Genomic DNA, 14,515 nt, shown 5'->3' on the forward strand with positions numbered 1-14,515 from the left:
ACACCAGTACTGGGATGAGCAGTGAGGGTCCCAGGCATTCTCCCCTCCCCAGCAGATGGTGACTAAGGCCAGGGTGCTGAGGAACTCAAGCCTCAGAGAGACTGACACTGTCAGGCTTGGTGCCCCTTTAGGGAGGGAGTGCATCTTTGCTCTCACCTCAGCCAGCCACCTAAGTGGGTTCTTTCCTGAACTGGGACAGATGGCCAGCCTGCCTGCAATCTCTGTGTCTGCCTGTCTGTAGGCCAGAGTGCGATAGATAGTCGTCAGCTGGGGCCATAGCTAGCTCCTGCTTCGGGTGGGAGATCCTGGGCAGGTGCCAGGCTAGCTGTTGATATCCCTGTTGAGTTTCATTCTCCTTCATAACCTGCTGGCCTTTACAGTTCAGCCCTGCCTGCTACCAGCCCCTCCTCCTGGAGGCCCACGACCAAAGCGAGAGCCTCAGTTCTTTCTGTTCCGCATGACCCTCTACATCAGCACCTTTAAGATAATCCTCACACTGTTATTACCATTCTACCTAGGTGGTTATGCTGGGATGCAACCCCTTCCCCAGCAGTCTTATTAGAATACACCGTATTACTATACCATTTGCTCATTTGAATCCAAAAGATTTAGCATCATTTTTAGTATATTTGCAGATGTCTACAACCATGAACATAGTCCATTTTAGAACATTTTCATCACTGAAAGGAACCCTTTGGTTGTCCCTGGCTCCTATCTCCACTTCTAAGCAACCTCTGCTTTGTTTCTTCCCTTTATATTACATTCCTCATTCTTGATTTTAATTGCATTTATTTTATGAGTAGAATTGTTCTATGTGTTGCCAGTCCTGGGGCTTTCTCAAGGCTAGAGCTCTACCACTTGAGCCACGGCACCACTTCTGGATTTTTCTATGTACATGGTACCAAGGACTCAAACCTGGACTTCGTGCATGCTAGGCAAGCACTCTACCAGTGGGCCAAACTCCCAGCATGAGTAGAAGTATATAATAGGTACTCTTTTGCAACTAACTTCTTTCACTTCATGTATTATTTTCAAGGTTCACCATGTGAACCTGGCATGAGTTCTCCATTCATTTTTTTCCTATTCCATTTATTTTGTAATACTGAGATTCAGATCCTAGGCCAGGCAGGTGCTCTACCATGCTCAAGCCCTATAGTCCCTTCCCTTTTATGGTTAGAATAGAATTCAGGTGTATGATTAGGCCACATTTTGTTTTTCTGTTGATGAATAGTTGGGCTATTTTTACTTTTTTGGCTATAATGAATAATGTAGTAAGTTTTTGTGTGTGCTCTGTGGACATATATTTTCATTTCTCTTGGGTATGTACTAATGGAATAGAATCATAGCGTTATGTAATAACTTTTATTTTTGCCAGTCCTGGGGCTTGAACTTAGAGCCTGGGCACTGTCCTTGAGCTTTCTCAAGGCTAGTGCAATACTACTTGATCGACAGCACCACTTCTGGCTTTTTCAGTGTATGTGGTACTGAGGAATTGAACCCAGGGCTTCATGCATGCTTAGGCAAGCACTGCATCACTAGGCCACACTCTTGGCCCCATGTAATAACTTTTTTGTCTGTGTGTACTGGATTTGAATTTGAGTCTCATACTCTTGCTTAGCTTTTTAGCTCTAGCTAACCACTTGAGCCATACCTCCACTTCTGGATATTTTTTTCTGGCTAATTGGAGATAAGAGCCTGATGGACTTTCCTGCCCATGCTGGCTTTAAACAGTAATCCTTAGATCTCAGCCTTCTGAGTAGCTAGAATTACAGATGTGAGCCACTGGCACCTGGCTATATGATAACCCTATGTCAAAGACTTTCAGGAACTTCTAGACTGTTTTCCACAGTAATTGTGCCATTTTACATTCTCTCTTTCTCTCTCAGGTCCAAGGTACCAGGCATACTGTTCTTATTCTTGTACTTAAGGGACTGTCTAGTTCACTACTGTCCTGGCAGCCGCGGGGTGGCCTGATCCAAGCAAATGCTTCGTGAGTACATACAATGTGGAATAAAAATGGGAATGAACGGGTTCCTTTGAACACTGTCTACACATCTACAACTCTAGACTTCCTGTCAGAGCTATGTTCCTGTGATCTTCATCAAGAGTCTCTCTCCTCCCTTCCCAGCCTAATCATTAGCTGCTTCATGCTGCCTTCCTGTTTCCTGACATCATTGGTTATGACTCTTCTGTGTGGCTGGGGGTTGTTACTGGATCAAGAGGGCGCCATCCCTCAATCACCTCTACCGTGAGAGGCTGTCACCATCTCTTTACTGCTTTCTCCAACCCAGGGCTGCCAAGGCTAAGTATAGACATGACAGGAGACCCCATGGGTTTTTTCTGGAGTATGTAGGGCCCCATGGAGTGAAGATGCCTGCATACAATAGTCCTGGGGTTTGTCACATGGTAGGTGACTTTTGAACTATTGGGGTGGGGCTTCAGGTTTGAAGTATGATTTGTATAGAGCCGTATTTACTCCACTTGAAAATCATGGAGATGTGGTTTTCCATTGATATGACAACCTTTATTTCCATCACCTCCCTCCAGTCTCCAAATGCTGCTTCTGACTCCCCTCCTCTTTAAGGTCCCCCTTCCCGTCCATCATACACAGCAGGGTGAGTTGTCTACATTCCCATGGTGTAGACAGTCAGTTTATTAGGAATGGGTAGGTTAGAAGGTCCTGGCAGAGAACTTGGGGCTCAGGTGGCAGGGATTGTAGGAGGGGCATTAGGAGATGGAGTCAGTTTAGCACTTCCTCCAGTCTCTGTGTTATTGGGACAAGGTCCACAGCACTAAAGGGGGGAAACTACATTTATAAGCCCCAAAGCTAGAGGAACTAAAGGAGAGGAAAGCAGAGACCTTGTATAGAAAGTGAAATGAGAGTGGGCTTGATCCCACTAAACAAGTATCAGCTCTTGACTCTCTGTCTAGGACTATTCTGTGGCCCTTTGATCTAGGTATTTTTTTCTGATAGCTTCTGCAAATGTGATCTTATTTTCATAGCTTGAGTTCACCATACCTGAACTTGTAAATCTACAGCCCAAAGACGACTCATTCTCAGGTATCTGTGCTGGGAGAGACACAGTTCCAGGTGAGCCTGAAGTCCTTACAGATGGCTTTGAAACCCAGAACGGGACTTGCAGTGTCTCTTCTTCTTCTCCTGCCCTCTAGTATCAGGATTTGAACTAGGGACTTGGTATTTGTTAGGCTTGTTTGCTCATAGCTGGTGGTCAACCACTTGTGCCACACCACCATTCTGACACTTGCTTGCTAATTGGAGATTAGCTGCAGGGGCTAACTCTGAACCTTGATTCTCTAGGTTTCATCCCTTTGAGGATTACAGGCATGAATCATCAGTATCGGGATAGGGGTGTCTCTTGGTCTGCAATAGTTTCTGTTTCAGGTGGGTACTGAGGAAAGTTCACTTTTCTTGGGTGTGTGAGAGCCACTGGGTGGGGTGATGTGGGCAGGGCTGACGGTTTAAGTAAACTGGCTTGGGACCTTCACCAAAGCAGAAGTAATGTGCCCACTTGGCCTTCCTACTCGGAAGACAAGCATTAAGGCGTCTTGCCATGCTCTCCATCATACTGAGGCTGTCTGTCACCAGTCTAGAGGATAAGAGTTGAGTTTAGCGTTTCCTTTCTCTGCACCCACCCCAGCCCAGGGCCTAGCTCAGGGCCTGTATCCAATGATGAGAGAAATGGCTCTTGAAGACAATGATGGGCCCAAGGGGGTGCAGCTCAGCTCAGCTCCCTGTGGGGGTTTAGAATATTCTAATCTGTGTGTGTGTGTGTGTGTGTGTGTGTGTGTGTGTGTGTGTGTGTGTGTGTGTGTGTGTGGTGTGTGTGTATCCCTAGCCTCTAGTTCAGTGTTCATTCTAATGTCCTAAAGAGCTTCTCCCAGACCCCATCTTCATGCTGGAGCTCCGCCCACTCCCACAGCTCAGGAGCCCCTGGGGCTCGCAGGGAATGTAGAGTTCACCGGTGCCCACCACGCTGCAGCCCCCGCTCCTGAGGACACCAGCAGTCCCTGTGCAGTACTCCGTCCTCAGCATGGGCGTGCTGACCACACATGGCTCGTACAGGGTGGCACCCTTGGAGCTGCTCACCGCTGTGGGGGGGAGGGAGAAGGATGCTCAGGCTGTGGGCTCACAGGGTTTCCCGGGGGCACCTCAGCCAGGACATTCCTCCAAGCAGCTGTCACTTACCTCCAAGGATCCCCCATCCAGCTGCCTACTTCCATGCTTCCTGTCTAGTCCATGTCCTTCTCCCTTTTCCCAGAGCCTTGATAAGGCCAGACCTGATGCCTGCTTCTCATGCCCTTATCTTGTCTCTCCCTTCTAAACCTGCTTTTTAATATCCTCTTAGAGCCTCTGAAACCATGATGCAAGTCTACCCCCTTTCTTTTCATTCATTAGTTCTCTTGTTAGTTTGTTCCTTCCTCACTTTTTTCCCTTCCTCCTTTCCCTTCCTTCCTTCCTTCCTTCCTTCCTTCCTTCCTTCCTTCCTTCCTCCCTCCCTTCCTTCCTTCCTTCCTTTTTTCCTGTGTGTGCCAGTACTGGGGCTTGAACTCAGTGCCTATATACTATCCTTTAGCTGTTTTATTCAAGGCTGCAGGTCTACCACTTGAGGCACAGCTCCACTTCTGGCTTTTTGGTAGTCAATTGGAGATAAAATTCTCATAGACTTTATTGCCCAGGCTGGCTTCTAACTGTGATCCTCAGATCTCAGCTTCCTGAGTAGCTGGAATCACAGGCATGAGCCACCAGGGCCTGGCTCACTCTCATTTCTAACCCCTGAAAGAAGTGGGCAGGCTGGCTAGCGGTCTTCATCAGTCAAAACTCATGGCAGTCAGGGCTCTTCCTATGAAATGGAGGTGGCTCCAGAGGTCTGAGTGGATCAGTGTGCACTTTGACATTGATTAATCAATCCCAAGCCCTAGATCCCTGCTAGTATGGCTCATCTACTTACAGATATTCACTGGCCCAATGCCTTCACACAGCCTGGAGAAAGGAGAGAAAGAAAGACAGGATTAAGTTGTATTGAAGAAAACAATACCTCTCTCCCTCTAGCCTTCAGTGTGCTCAGCACGAGGACTTGTCTTGACTAGTCCATGAGTGCAGGATGGGTAATAGCAGAACCCTTGTGAGTGAGAAAGGAAACTCTCCACGCCTTCTCCTCATCTCTCAGCTCACCTGTGCTCCTCGCCCTCCAGCAGCCGACTGTAGGTGGCGATCTCGATGTCCAGGCTCAGCTTGACGTTCATCACCTCCTGGTAGTCTTTGAGCTGCCGGGCCATGTCCTGCTTGGCCTTCTGCAGGGCCTCCTCCAACCCTGCCAGCTTGCACTTGGCATCGCTGAGGGCTGCCTCGCCCTGTTGCTCTGCCTGGGTTATAGCCTCCTCATGTTTGCAGCGCTGGGGAGAGGGTACACACAGAAAAAAAGGTATCATTGGACTCGAGGTCCAGAGCTGGAGCCACACAAGAACAGAAAAGACAAGTCATAGTAGCTGCCAAGTTTGCATTTGCAGTGGATTTGAGCCTGGGATTGGGCCATCTGCTCTCTTCTGGTAATGGGAACTATTTTCTGTGTGAAATACACCAGGGATATCTGAGGATTTCCTCTTGGAAATTCTCAGTAGTGTGTGTGTGTGTGTGTGTGTGTGTGTGTGTGTGTGTGTGTGTGTATGCATGCATGCATACGAGTGTGAGCATTTGTGCACCAGTACTGAGGCTTGGCCCTGAGAACTGACCTTCAACTTTTTGTCACAGCTCAACTTCTGGCCTCTTGTGGGTTAGAGATAACAGTCTCATGATTTGGGGGGGGGGATGGCTTCAAATCACAATCTTCAAATCTCAGCCTCCAGAGTAGCTAGTATTACAAGTGTGAGCCACTGCCACCAGGCACTAATAGATTTTAATGCCTGGCTGGTCTTTATTAGCCTAGGAAAAGGAGGAAAGTCTGATTTTTTTTAAAATAACTCCCCTTGGAACTCTTTTAGGATCACAGAATTGGAGTCTGGGTTTGAAGGAGCCACGGAGAATATGATCCCCACTTCCCTACTATTTCATCTCTGACAGGGGTCATCTCACCTCCCTGGGGACCTGGCTGTTTCCTGAGGCTGCTTTTCTGATGGGCAGCTCTTGTAGAAAGGGTTTGCTTCTTATTAATCAAGGTGGCACATTTCTGTCTCCTCTTTAGCTGGGCTTACCAGGAGGGTTGGACCTGCCCCCACGTCCAGTGGACCAGTGTGGCCTCTGCTCTGGTGGCTGGTGGATGGCCAGAGGTCCTGCCTTACCTGGGCCTTGACTGTCTCAATGTCTTGCTGCAGCCGCTGGATCAATTTGTTCATTTCCAGAATCTCATTCTTACGGTTCCGAAGGTTGTCACAGTGGTCTCCAGCTGTCAGCCTCAGCTCCTCATACTGCCGAGACAGAGGGGTCAATGCCAGGGCTCAGCCCATGGCATCTCCTAGCCACCCTTTTCAGTGTCCCCAGTCTTCGGTTCTACCTGCGTGTCTTCCTTCCTTCCTTCCTTCCTTCCTTCCTTCCTTCCTTCCTTCCTTCCTTCCTTCCTTCTTTCCTTCCTTCTTAATGTTATATAGGCTTACACAAAGGCTTAAACTCAGGTAGCTTTTTGCTTAAGGAAGGTGCTCAACCTCTTGAAAGCTCCCAGTCTAGCTTTTTGGTGGTTAAGAGATTCGTCGGTTATCCTCCCCAGCAGGCTGCCAACTGTATTCCTCCAATCTCAGCCTCCTGAGGAACTAGGGTAACAGGTGTAAGCTTGGCTTCTGAACTTTGTCTTGTTAATTGCCTGCCACCCTCCCCTGCCTCTAAGAGGGAAGAAAGACAAAAAGCTAAGCTGTCTACCTTGTTCCAGACTGGTTTCTTAGGATCTAGCTCTGTGCTCAGCACATGATGGACCCTCCATAAACAATGCACTGGGCAAGGAATTAAGACCTGGTGCCTTGCTTAGGCAGAGCATAGTAAGATGATCGCATTTGTTCAATTGAGTTGCCCCAAGGTGTCCCCATTCTCACAGAAAGCCCCTAATTACTGAGTCTGGGGCCTCCTTAATTACCATTTCTGCTCCACCATGAGTAACCACCAATGCCACCAGGCTTCCTCCCACGCTTCAAAGCCCAGAGTCCTCTTTACCATCACCACCAATTAGATTGATTAGATGCTGCTTAGAGGACCACTTCTGGTGAGTCTGTAGGTAAATACAGCTGGGCACCTGGCATTCTGATGAGCCTGGCTCATCTGGGGGTGGGGGAACCCCTGCAGAGACCTGGCCTGGGAGAAACAATAGGGCCAGGGTTTACAGAGTTCCCCAGCATTGTGATCTAGCATAGCCCTCCTTAGCTGTTTACCTACTTCCTGATATGGAAAACATCCGGGGCCCTTCTTCCTCTTCTCTCTCCTTGGCTCTGCTACCCCTCCCCACACTCCCATTCTGCCTGTCTGCATGGCAGCCTCACCCGGCACTGGTACCAGGCCTCTGCTTCGGCTTTGCTCCGGCTGGCAATGTCATCATACTGGGCTTTGATCTCGCCAATGATGCCATCCACATCCAGGTCCCTGCTGTTGTCCATCTTCACGATGACTGAGGTCTCAGATATCTGAGACTGCAGCAGGGCAGTCTCCTGGGGAGGCCAGGGTGGAAGAATGAGTTCAGAGGTGGGGGGGACATTGTGCCCCCACAAAATCTGCTTGCACTTCTCACGGCAGATTTGCCCACCAGTCTGCTACAATTCTTCCAAGGTCCTCGGTCACCAATGAGCTCCCGTGACATCCTCTAGGGATCAGAACTTTCCCAGCGGAACCCAAGAATCACAAGCCTGGCAACCCCTCTTCGGGAGACTCACTCCCTAAGGCCATGGGGGAATCTCTTCCCACGATTGTGTGGAAACGCACCTGCCCCCACCCCCTGTGCTCTGGGAACTGACCCTGACCAAACCCCTACTGGGCAGTGGGGCTGTGGCTATACCTCCTCAAACAGGGCTTTCATGAAGTCCAACTCATGTTCTAGAGCCTCCACGTTGGTCTCCAGATCAGCCTTTACCAAGAAAGCCGTGTCCACATCCTGCAGTAGAGCACTCGTCACTGTGGGGCCATGTCCTGGGGCTGAGGGGAGAGCCAGGGCCACGCTCTCCACACATCAGACACCACACCAGGCAAGATGGAGGCAGGTGGGGGGCAGGGGACCGCTGCTCCCTATTGCGCCCAAGTGGAAGGGAGGGCTGGGAGGAGGGTGTGCAGCTGCAGGACCCCATGACTGGGCCTGGCACCCCGCTCTGAAGAGCTTAGAGACAGCTCAGGCTCCTTTTGCCACTGGAAAATACATCGCTTGCTTGTCTGAGGGATTGTAGCATGTGTTCTCATTTGGGGACTTGAGTTAAAATGCTTGTGTTGTCTTTGTCTTGGTATCAGCTGCTTCTCCAGCCACTTGGGAAGCTTTAACCCAGATGAGGTGAAGGATGGCGCCCAGGCCAATCTCAGCTCCTTGGCAAAGGGGAATGGTGTGTGTGTGTGTGTGTGTATGTATGTACATGTGTGTGCATGAGTGCACGTGTGTATGTGGGAAAGAGAGAGAGAGACGACGGGGGGGGGGAGGGTGGATTTCTCTTTTCCAGGTCAGTGGGGGTGGGCACAGGATGCTAAGGGAACAGGGTCTCTTTTGGAATGAATGGATGGTTCAGGGGTGAGGAGGGGACACTAAGTATCCTGAAGTTAGTCAGGTAGCTCATGTCTCACCTTCTTTAAGGTGACAAACTCATTCTCAGCACAGGGGCGCAGGGAGAGTTCCTCTTCATACCTGTGGGGATGGCAGAGAGAGCCCTTAGTTGGGCTGAGGAATTTCGATGAGGCTTGGAATAAGGCCTTGGAGAGCCATTCTGCCTCTCCCCCATGGCTGGAGGGAGCTGCCAGGTCCTGCTTCTGTCTTTGGGCACCTCTAGCTCCTCCCCAACCCCAGACAGATAATTATCACCAGTGCTTCTCACAGCTGCTCTCTCCTTTACTCCTCTCTGTTCCCTACTTGCCTATTTTGGTGGTGAGTCATTCTCTTCAAAGGCCTTCGGAAGTCCACCTTCATTCTGGCTTGCTGTGGAGGAAATACCCCTCATCTATCTAGACAAGTTGTTCTGCTGGCACTCCAGCTTTCTCGAGCTTCTCAGAGCTGGCTATAGTCCCTGAAATTTCCAGCTGATCTTATTACTTCCTGGTCCCTTCTTGCAGTCTAGACAGGTAGCAATTGCACACTTTACCAAACCCAAGGAGATAGCTCAGTTACTTTCCCCAGGCTCCCTGGGAGCTCTTCGACCCACACACTGATCCCTAAGGCAGAGGGATGCAGAGGGACTCAGTTGGATGAGCAGCATTGGTCCATTAAAAGCATTCCTGTGCTTCCTGATGCCCATCTCCCCGTTGTCTAGTAGAGCTATGTCCAACTCTGGGCCCTGGAGCCTTCTGATCAGGGGTGAATCCTGGTTCTCTCATGTACTAGGTAAATGACTTGGCTGCTCTGCCTCTTGTCAGTTGCAGATGCATCTCCTTGGTCCTGCCTTACAGGGCTGTTTTGAGATGATTGATATGCAAGGCAGTAAAATAGTCCTGGGCAGAGGGCAGGTATTGTGCCAAGCGTTTGTCATCTTTAAAACACTAATGCTTTCTCATTCTTCTCTTCTTGGCCCCTATTCAGAACCAAAAGTTCTCATCTTGAGCCAGGCAAAAGTACCTCATGCTGTAAATCCTAACCTACTCCAGAGACTGAGATCTGAGAATCACTGTTCAAAGTCATCCCAGTCCCTGAGACTCTTATCTCCAATTAAGCACTGAAAATGCCAGATATGATGCTATAGCTTAAGTGGTAAAGGATTAGTCTTGAGGAACAGTGTCCAGGCCTTGAGTTCAAGCCCCAGCCCTGACACACACATGCACAAAAGTTTTCATCCCAAGCTATACTCTGTCTCCTTATCTCATTTCTCCACTTTTCCAAGTAGGCATGGCTACTGCTCAGGGTCTATCACAGTTAGCTAGGATTATCCCCTCACTTGACATATCCTGCTTCTCCTTGTCACCTGTTTCTTTAAGAGGGTTGGGAAGGTGGCTTAGAGGTCGAGTGCTTGTCTACCAGGCATGACACCCTGGGTTTGATTCCTCAGTACCCCATACACAGAAAAAGACAGGAATGATGCTGTGGTTCAAGCGGTAGAGTGCCAACCTTGAGCAAAGGAAGCTCAGGGACAGTGCCCTAAGATCAGGCCCCAGGACAGGCAAGAAAAAAGAAAAGCTATTAGAAGAAGCTTTATCCTTCAATGCCCCAGGCAAATGGTGTCTCTTCCAGGAAGCATTCTGGAGCTCCATCGCCATTACTCCCTCACTTAGGGTTCTTCTTCCCTCTGTCAGTTCCATTTTGCACGTGGTCTGTGTTTGCTGTACTGGGATATGCACAGTGTACCACTCTATCTTCTTGAGGCCACACACACTTCCCAGCACAGGGTCTGCCAATTGAGGCCAACAGCTAACACCTACAACATGGCTCTACTCTACTCACTGGCTCAATGCCTTACGAACTGTTGCATATATATATATATATACATATATATATATATATATATACACAGTTTTTCCTCAATGGAAATGTCTGCCTCTACCCAAGCCCTAGCATGCATTTCCATGGAGCTGTGGGCCCATGCAGATCTACCCAGGACTCAAACGTATCTGAACTTCAGCCTCTTGCAAGCATTGACATCTTCAGCAGCCTATGCCAGGCTGGAGAAGTCCAAGCTGATGAGCTGAGGGAAATGCTGAGGATCTCAGTTCTAAGCCAGTCTGAGCAGACAAATGCATGGAACTATTATTTCTCATCAACTACTAAAAGGCTGAAAGTGGGGATGTGGTTCAAGGGGTAAAGTACTAGCCTTGAGAAAAAAGTCTAAGAGACAGTGCCCAGGCCCTGAGTTTAAGCCCCAGTACTGGAGTGCACACAGAGACACAGATACACACACACACACACACACAAAAGAGTCTTAGAATTCTGCTGTGCAATGAAGACGTTCCTGCCCTGAGGTCCACAAAAGGGTCTATGGAAGAACAGTTAAGTAGCTTAGAACAGACATTTGGGGCTTTTGAAATAGTAGGTGGAAGAGTTGTTTCATAGCAAGAGAAGGTGGGGAGATGAGGACAAATGCCAGATTTCAGATCAAAATATAAGACCACTTATCTTCCTTATTTCTACCATTTGTTTAAACTAAGTTTCAGGTTTTCCATTATAGCTGGAGAAACTAGAGCCTGGACTGTTTACATGGTTGGTTTTTCCTAGGTTCCCCTTTCCATGGAAAGCAGAACCCACTTACTTTTTCTTGTAGCCCTCCAGTGCATCCTGGAGGCCACAGAGCTCCGCCTCCAGTCTCCCATGCTCCCCAGACACACAGTCCAACTGCCGCCTCAGTGCACAGATGTAGCCCTCAAAGAGGGGCTCCAGGTTGTTCTGGCAGCACCTCTGCTGCTGCATGAAGTTCCACTTGGTTTCCAGCAGCTTATTCTTCTGCTCCAGGAACCGGACCTGCAGCCAAGCAGTGGTGTCAGCAGGCCTTCTACTTGGAGTTGCAAGTTGTAATGGAGACAGCCCTTCTCCAACAGAGCTGGGGAAGGTCCATATTTCAACCCTGTCTGCCTGCCTACCTGTTGGCCATGAGACATGGCCTTGATTAAGCCTCCTACCTCTTCTACTTCCCAGAGCTAGAGCCTGGGCTATGGATGGGAAGCTGTGAGCACATCTGCATAGCTATGGGGAGACTGTGATGCTTGAGCCCATGGGCACTCAGGGCAGAAGGGCAGATCAAAGGGTGTGTGTGACCTGGGTCCACCTGTGCTATTCCTTTTGGAAACACCAAAAGGTCTCTCCTCCTTCCTCACAGGCTGAATTGTGCCAGGATCTAGGACTCAGGACCTCTGACCTCTGACATTTGACACAGGAATGTTGCACCTGAACCTTGCGGTTACCATAACCAGCAGCTCAGCTTTCTGCAAGAATCCTGACCCCTGAGAGTTTGTCTAGGATGTGGGGATAGGCCAAGAGACAGCTGAGGGATGGATGGCAGGCCAGTGTGATGCCTCTTAAAGGCAGGCAACCTGTCATTATTCCCTGAAGCCTCTCGCTCTGGGGCTGATAGATGCAGATGCAGGAGGTGGATAATTGCCACTTTGTGCCCCTAGCTCTGACCACTCCACTTTTTCTTTATCCCAGTCCTAGAATAATAGCAAATTTGCGGGTCCTGATATCCATTTCTGCCTTTGAGCCCAAGAGTCTTGTAGTTCTGGTACACAGAGGTCGGTCTATTGTGAAAGGGCATGGCTCTGCCTCTTTGATTATTCTTTTTGTAAGTTCCTTTTCCACTCTTAGGCAACCTTTGGGGATTTTTGTCAGATGTTATCCACAGAGAAATGACATACTTAAAACAAAATGAAGCAACAACAAAAATAAGAGTCGGGTTTCGGAGGCTCATACCTATAATCCTAGCTGCTTAGGAGGCTGAGACCTGAGGATCAAAGTTCAAAGCCAGCCCAAGCAGGAAATTCCATGAGACTCTCATCACCCATTAACCACTAAAAAGCCAAAAGTGGAGCTGTGGCTCCAGTGGTGGAGGGCTAATCTTGAGCTAAAAAGCTTTCAGACAATGCCCGGAGCCCTGTGTTCAAGCCTCAGGACTCACACACACACACACACACACACTAAAGGACTAGGAAACAGAAATGTTCGGTGTTGACACAGATCCAATTAACTTTCAGCCAGGAGTGGTTGTGGAATGTTCTAGAAGCCAAACAACCAATGATGGTTTTTCTACAACCAACTTCTTCCTTTTCTCCCACAGACACAGGGAGTGCTCTACAATAAGTCTCATCCCCATGACTTCCCCTCTTACCTTGTTGATAAAGGATGCAAAGCGATTATTGAGGCACTTGATCTGTTCCTTCTCATCCCTCTTCACCCTCTGTACCGTTGGGTCAATCTCCAGCTCCAGTGGGACCAGCAGGCTCTCATTGATGGTCACCGGGGCGATGCAGGTGGGAGACCCACAGGTGGCCCCTGCTCGGTACCCAAAGCCAGGCAGGATACACCTGGAAGCCACCCGTGGCCTCCCAAAGCCCACATTGCACAGGCTCCGGGAACCCAGGCAGCCCAGGGCTCGAAGGCCCCCACCGGCCACAGACCTGCACGGTGCCTTGCTTACTTCATAGTGGGTGACCATCTGGGGCACGACAGCCGAGCAGGAGCTGAAACTCCTACTGCCACCCCTGGTGCCCACCTGGAAGGAGCGACACGACATGGCAGAAGAGAGGGGCAGAGAGATGAACTCTGGAGGGGAGCAAGGAGACAGGATTGACCAAGCCAGGGTTTGGTTTCCCCCTTTTTATCTGGTAGGAAGATGGAAGGCTGAGCTGGGTCAAACCCCCTAATGACCATTCAGTCAAGTTTTATAAGCTTGGGATATTGGCAGCTGCTAAGTAGCAAGAAGGATAATTAGGGTAGCAAAGAGCAAAGGGGAGCCAATAGTTAATGCTGGTGGGGCCTATAAAAATCAGATTTGTCCTCCTTCCTTGTTTATAGAGGTGATAAAGGGGCCAACTGGACAGAGATGTTGGTGGTATCCAGTGGCGCAGGCTTGAGGAACGGGAGAATGAGTGATGTCACAGGAAGGGGATGGAGGGAAATGAAGGGCACATCCAGCTTCCCTGGGATTCCAGTGCAGTTAGACTTGTTGAGCTCGCTCTCCTTGCCCAAGGCATTCTCTATCTTTCCGTAGATCCTCCAGACCCTCTGTGGGCTCCCAGATGACACCAGGAAGGCTTTCGGGCGAGGCCTCTTTACAGCAGGCAGGGCCTTTATCCTTCTCAGGACAGGTAGAGCCCTGAAGCTGGTGCAATTTCCTCCCTGCTCCCCCCAGTAGGGGTCTTGAGGGTGAATGGACTCATCAGGTCCATTCGTTTAAAGAAGCCTGGAAGGGACTCAAGAGGCAAGACTTGACCTGGAGGACAGGAGAAGAGATGTTTTCCTCAGTAGGCTTTCGTGTCCCAAGCCTGGTTGCATTGATTTGGGGGTTCTGTGTCGCTGCCTAGAGCCTCATGGAAGAAGATAAAGCCTGCTGTGGTTGGAGAACATCTCCGGGACAGTTTTACTCTGAGGAATGCTCTGGGTAGAATCGGGATTCAGAGTCCCTTCTCAGCACCTGTCCCAGTTGTAGCTCTTTGGAGATGCTGGCAGCCCCTCTCCATGGCTTCTTCCGTCTCTTTGTGCCTGTCTGAGCCATATACCATCTGATGAGCTGAGAGTGTTACTATTATTATAAACCAGTGCTAGCATTGGGTTTGACCTAGAAACAAGTCTTAGAGTAGTAACACTGAGATGGAGTTTGCTATGTGCCAGAATCACCCTAGGCTCTTTTTAATTTCTTTTTAAAAAATTATCTTTGATTGTACAAGGAGTTTTAACATGTCAATTTATGAAACTTG

The 14,515-nt window shown here is 49.3% G+C and overlaps 1 protein-coding gene across 1 annotated transcript; it reads right to left on the bottom strand.

Annotated features, from left to right (window-relative positions):
- Window positions 1-3,877: 3,877 nt before the first annotated feature.
- Krt82 (keratin 82) lies at window positions 3,878-13,332 on the bottom strand. The gene is made up of 9 exons (XM_090356065.1): window positions 12,928-13,332; window positions 11,359-11,567; window positions 8,756-8,816; window positions 7,989-8,084; window positions 7,480-7,644; window positions 6,298-6,423; window positions 5,195-5,415; window positions 4,971-5,002; window positions 3,878-4,110 (listed from the first exon to the last, which is right to left on the bottom strand). The coding sequence occupies exons 1-9, from the start codon at window positions 13,330-13,332 to the stop codon at window positions 3,878-3,880; spliced, it is 1,548 nt and encodes a 515-aa protein (XP_090212191.1).
- Window positions 13,333-14,515: the final 1,183 nt, after the last annotated feature.

The sequence above is a fragment of the Megascapheus bottae genome, chromosome 2 (genome assembly GCF_031878675.1).
Source record: "Megascapheus bottae isolate mThoBot1 chromosome 2, mThoBot2.hap1, whole genome shotgun sequence".
Classification (NCBI taxonomy): domain Eukaryota; kingdom Metazoa; phylum Chordata; class Mammalia; order Rodentia; family Geomyidae; genus Megascapheus; species Megascapheus bottae.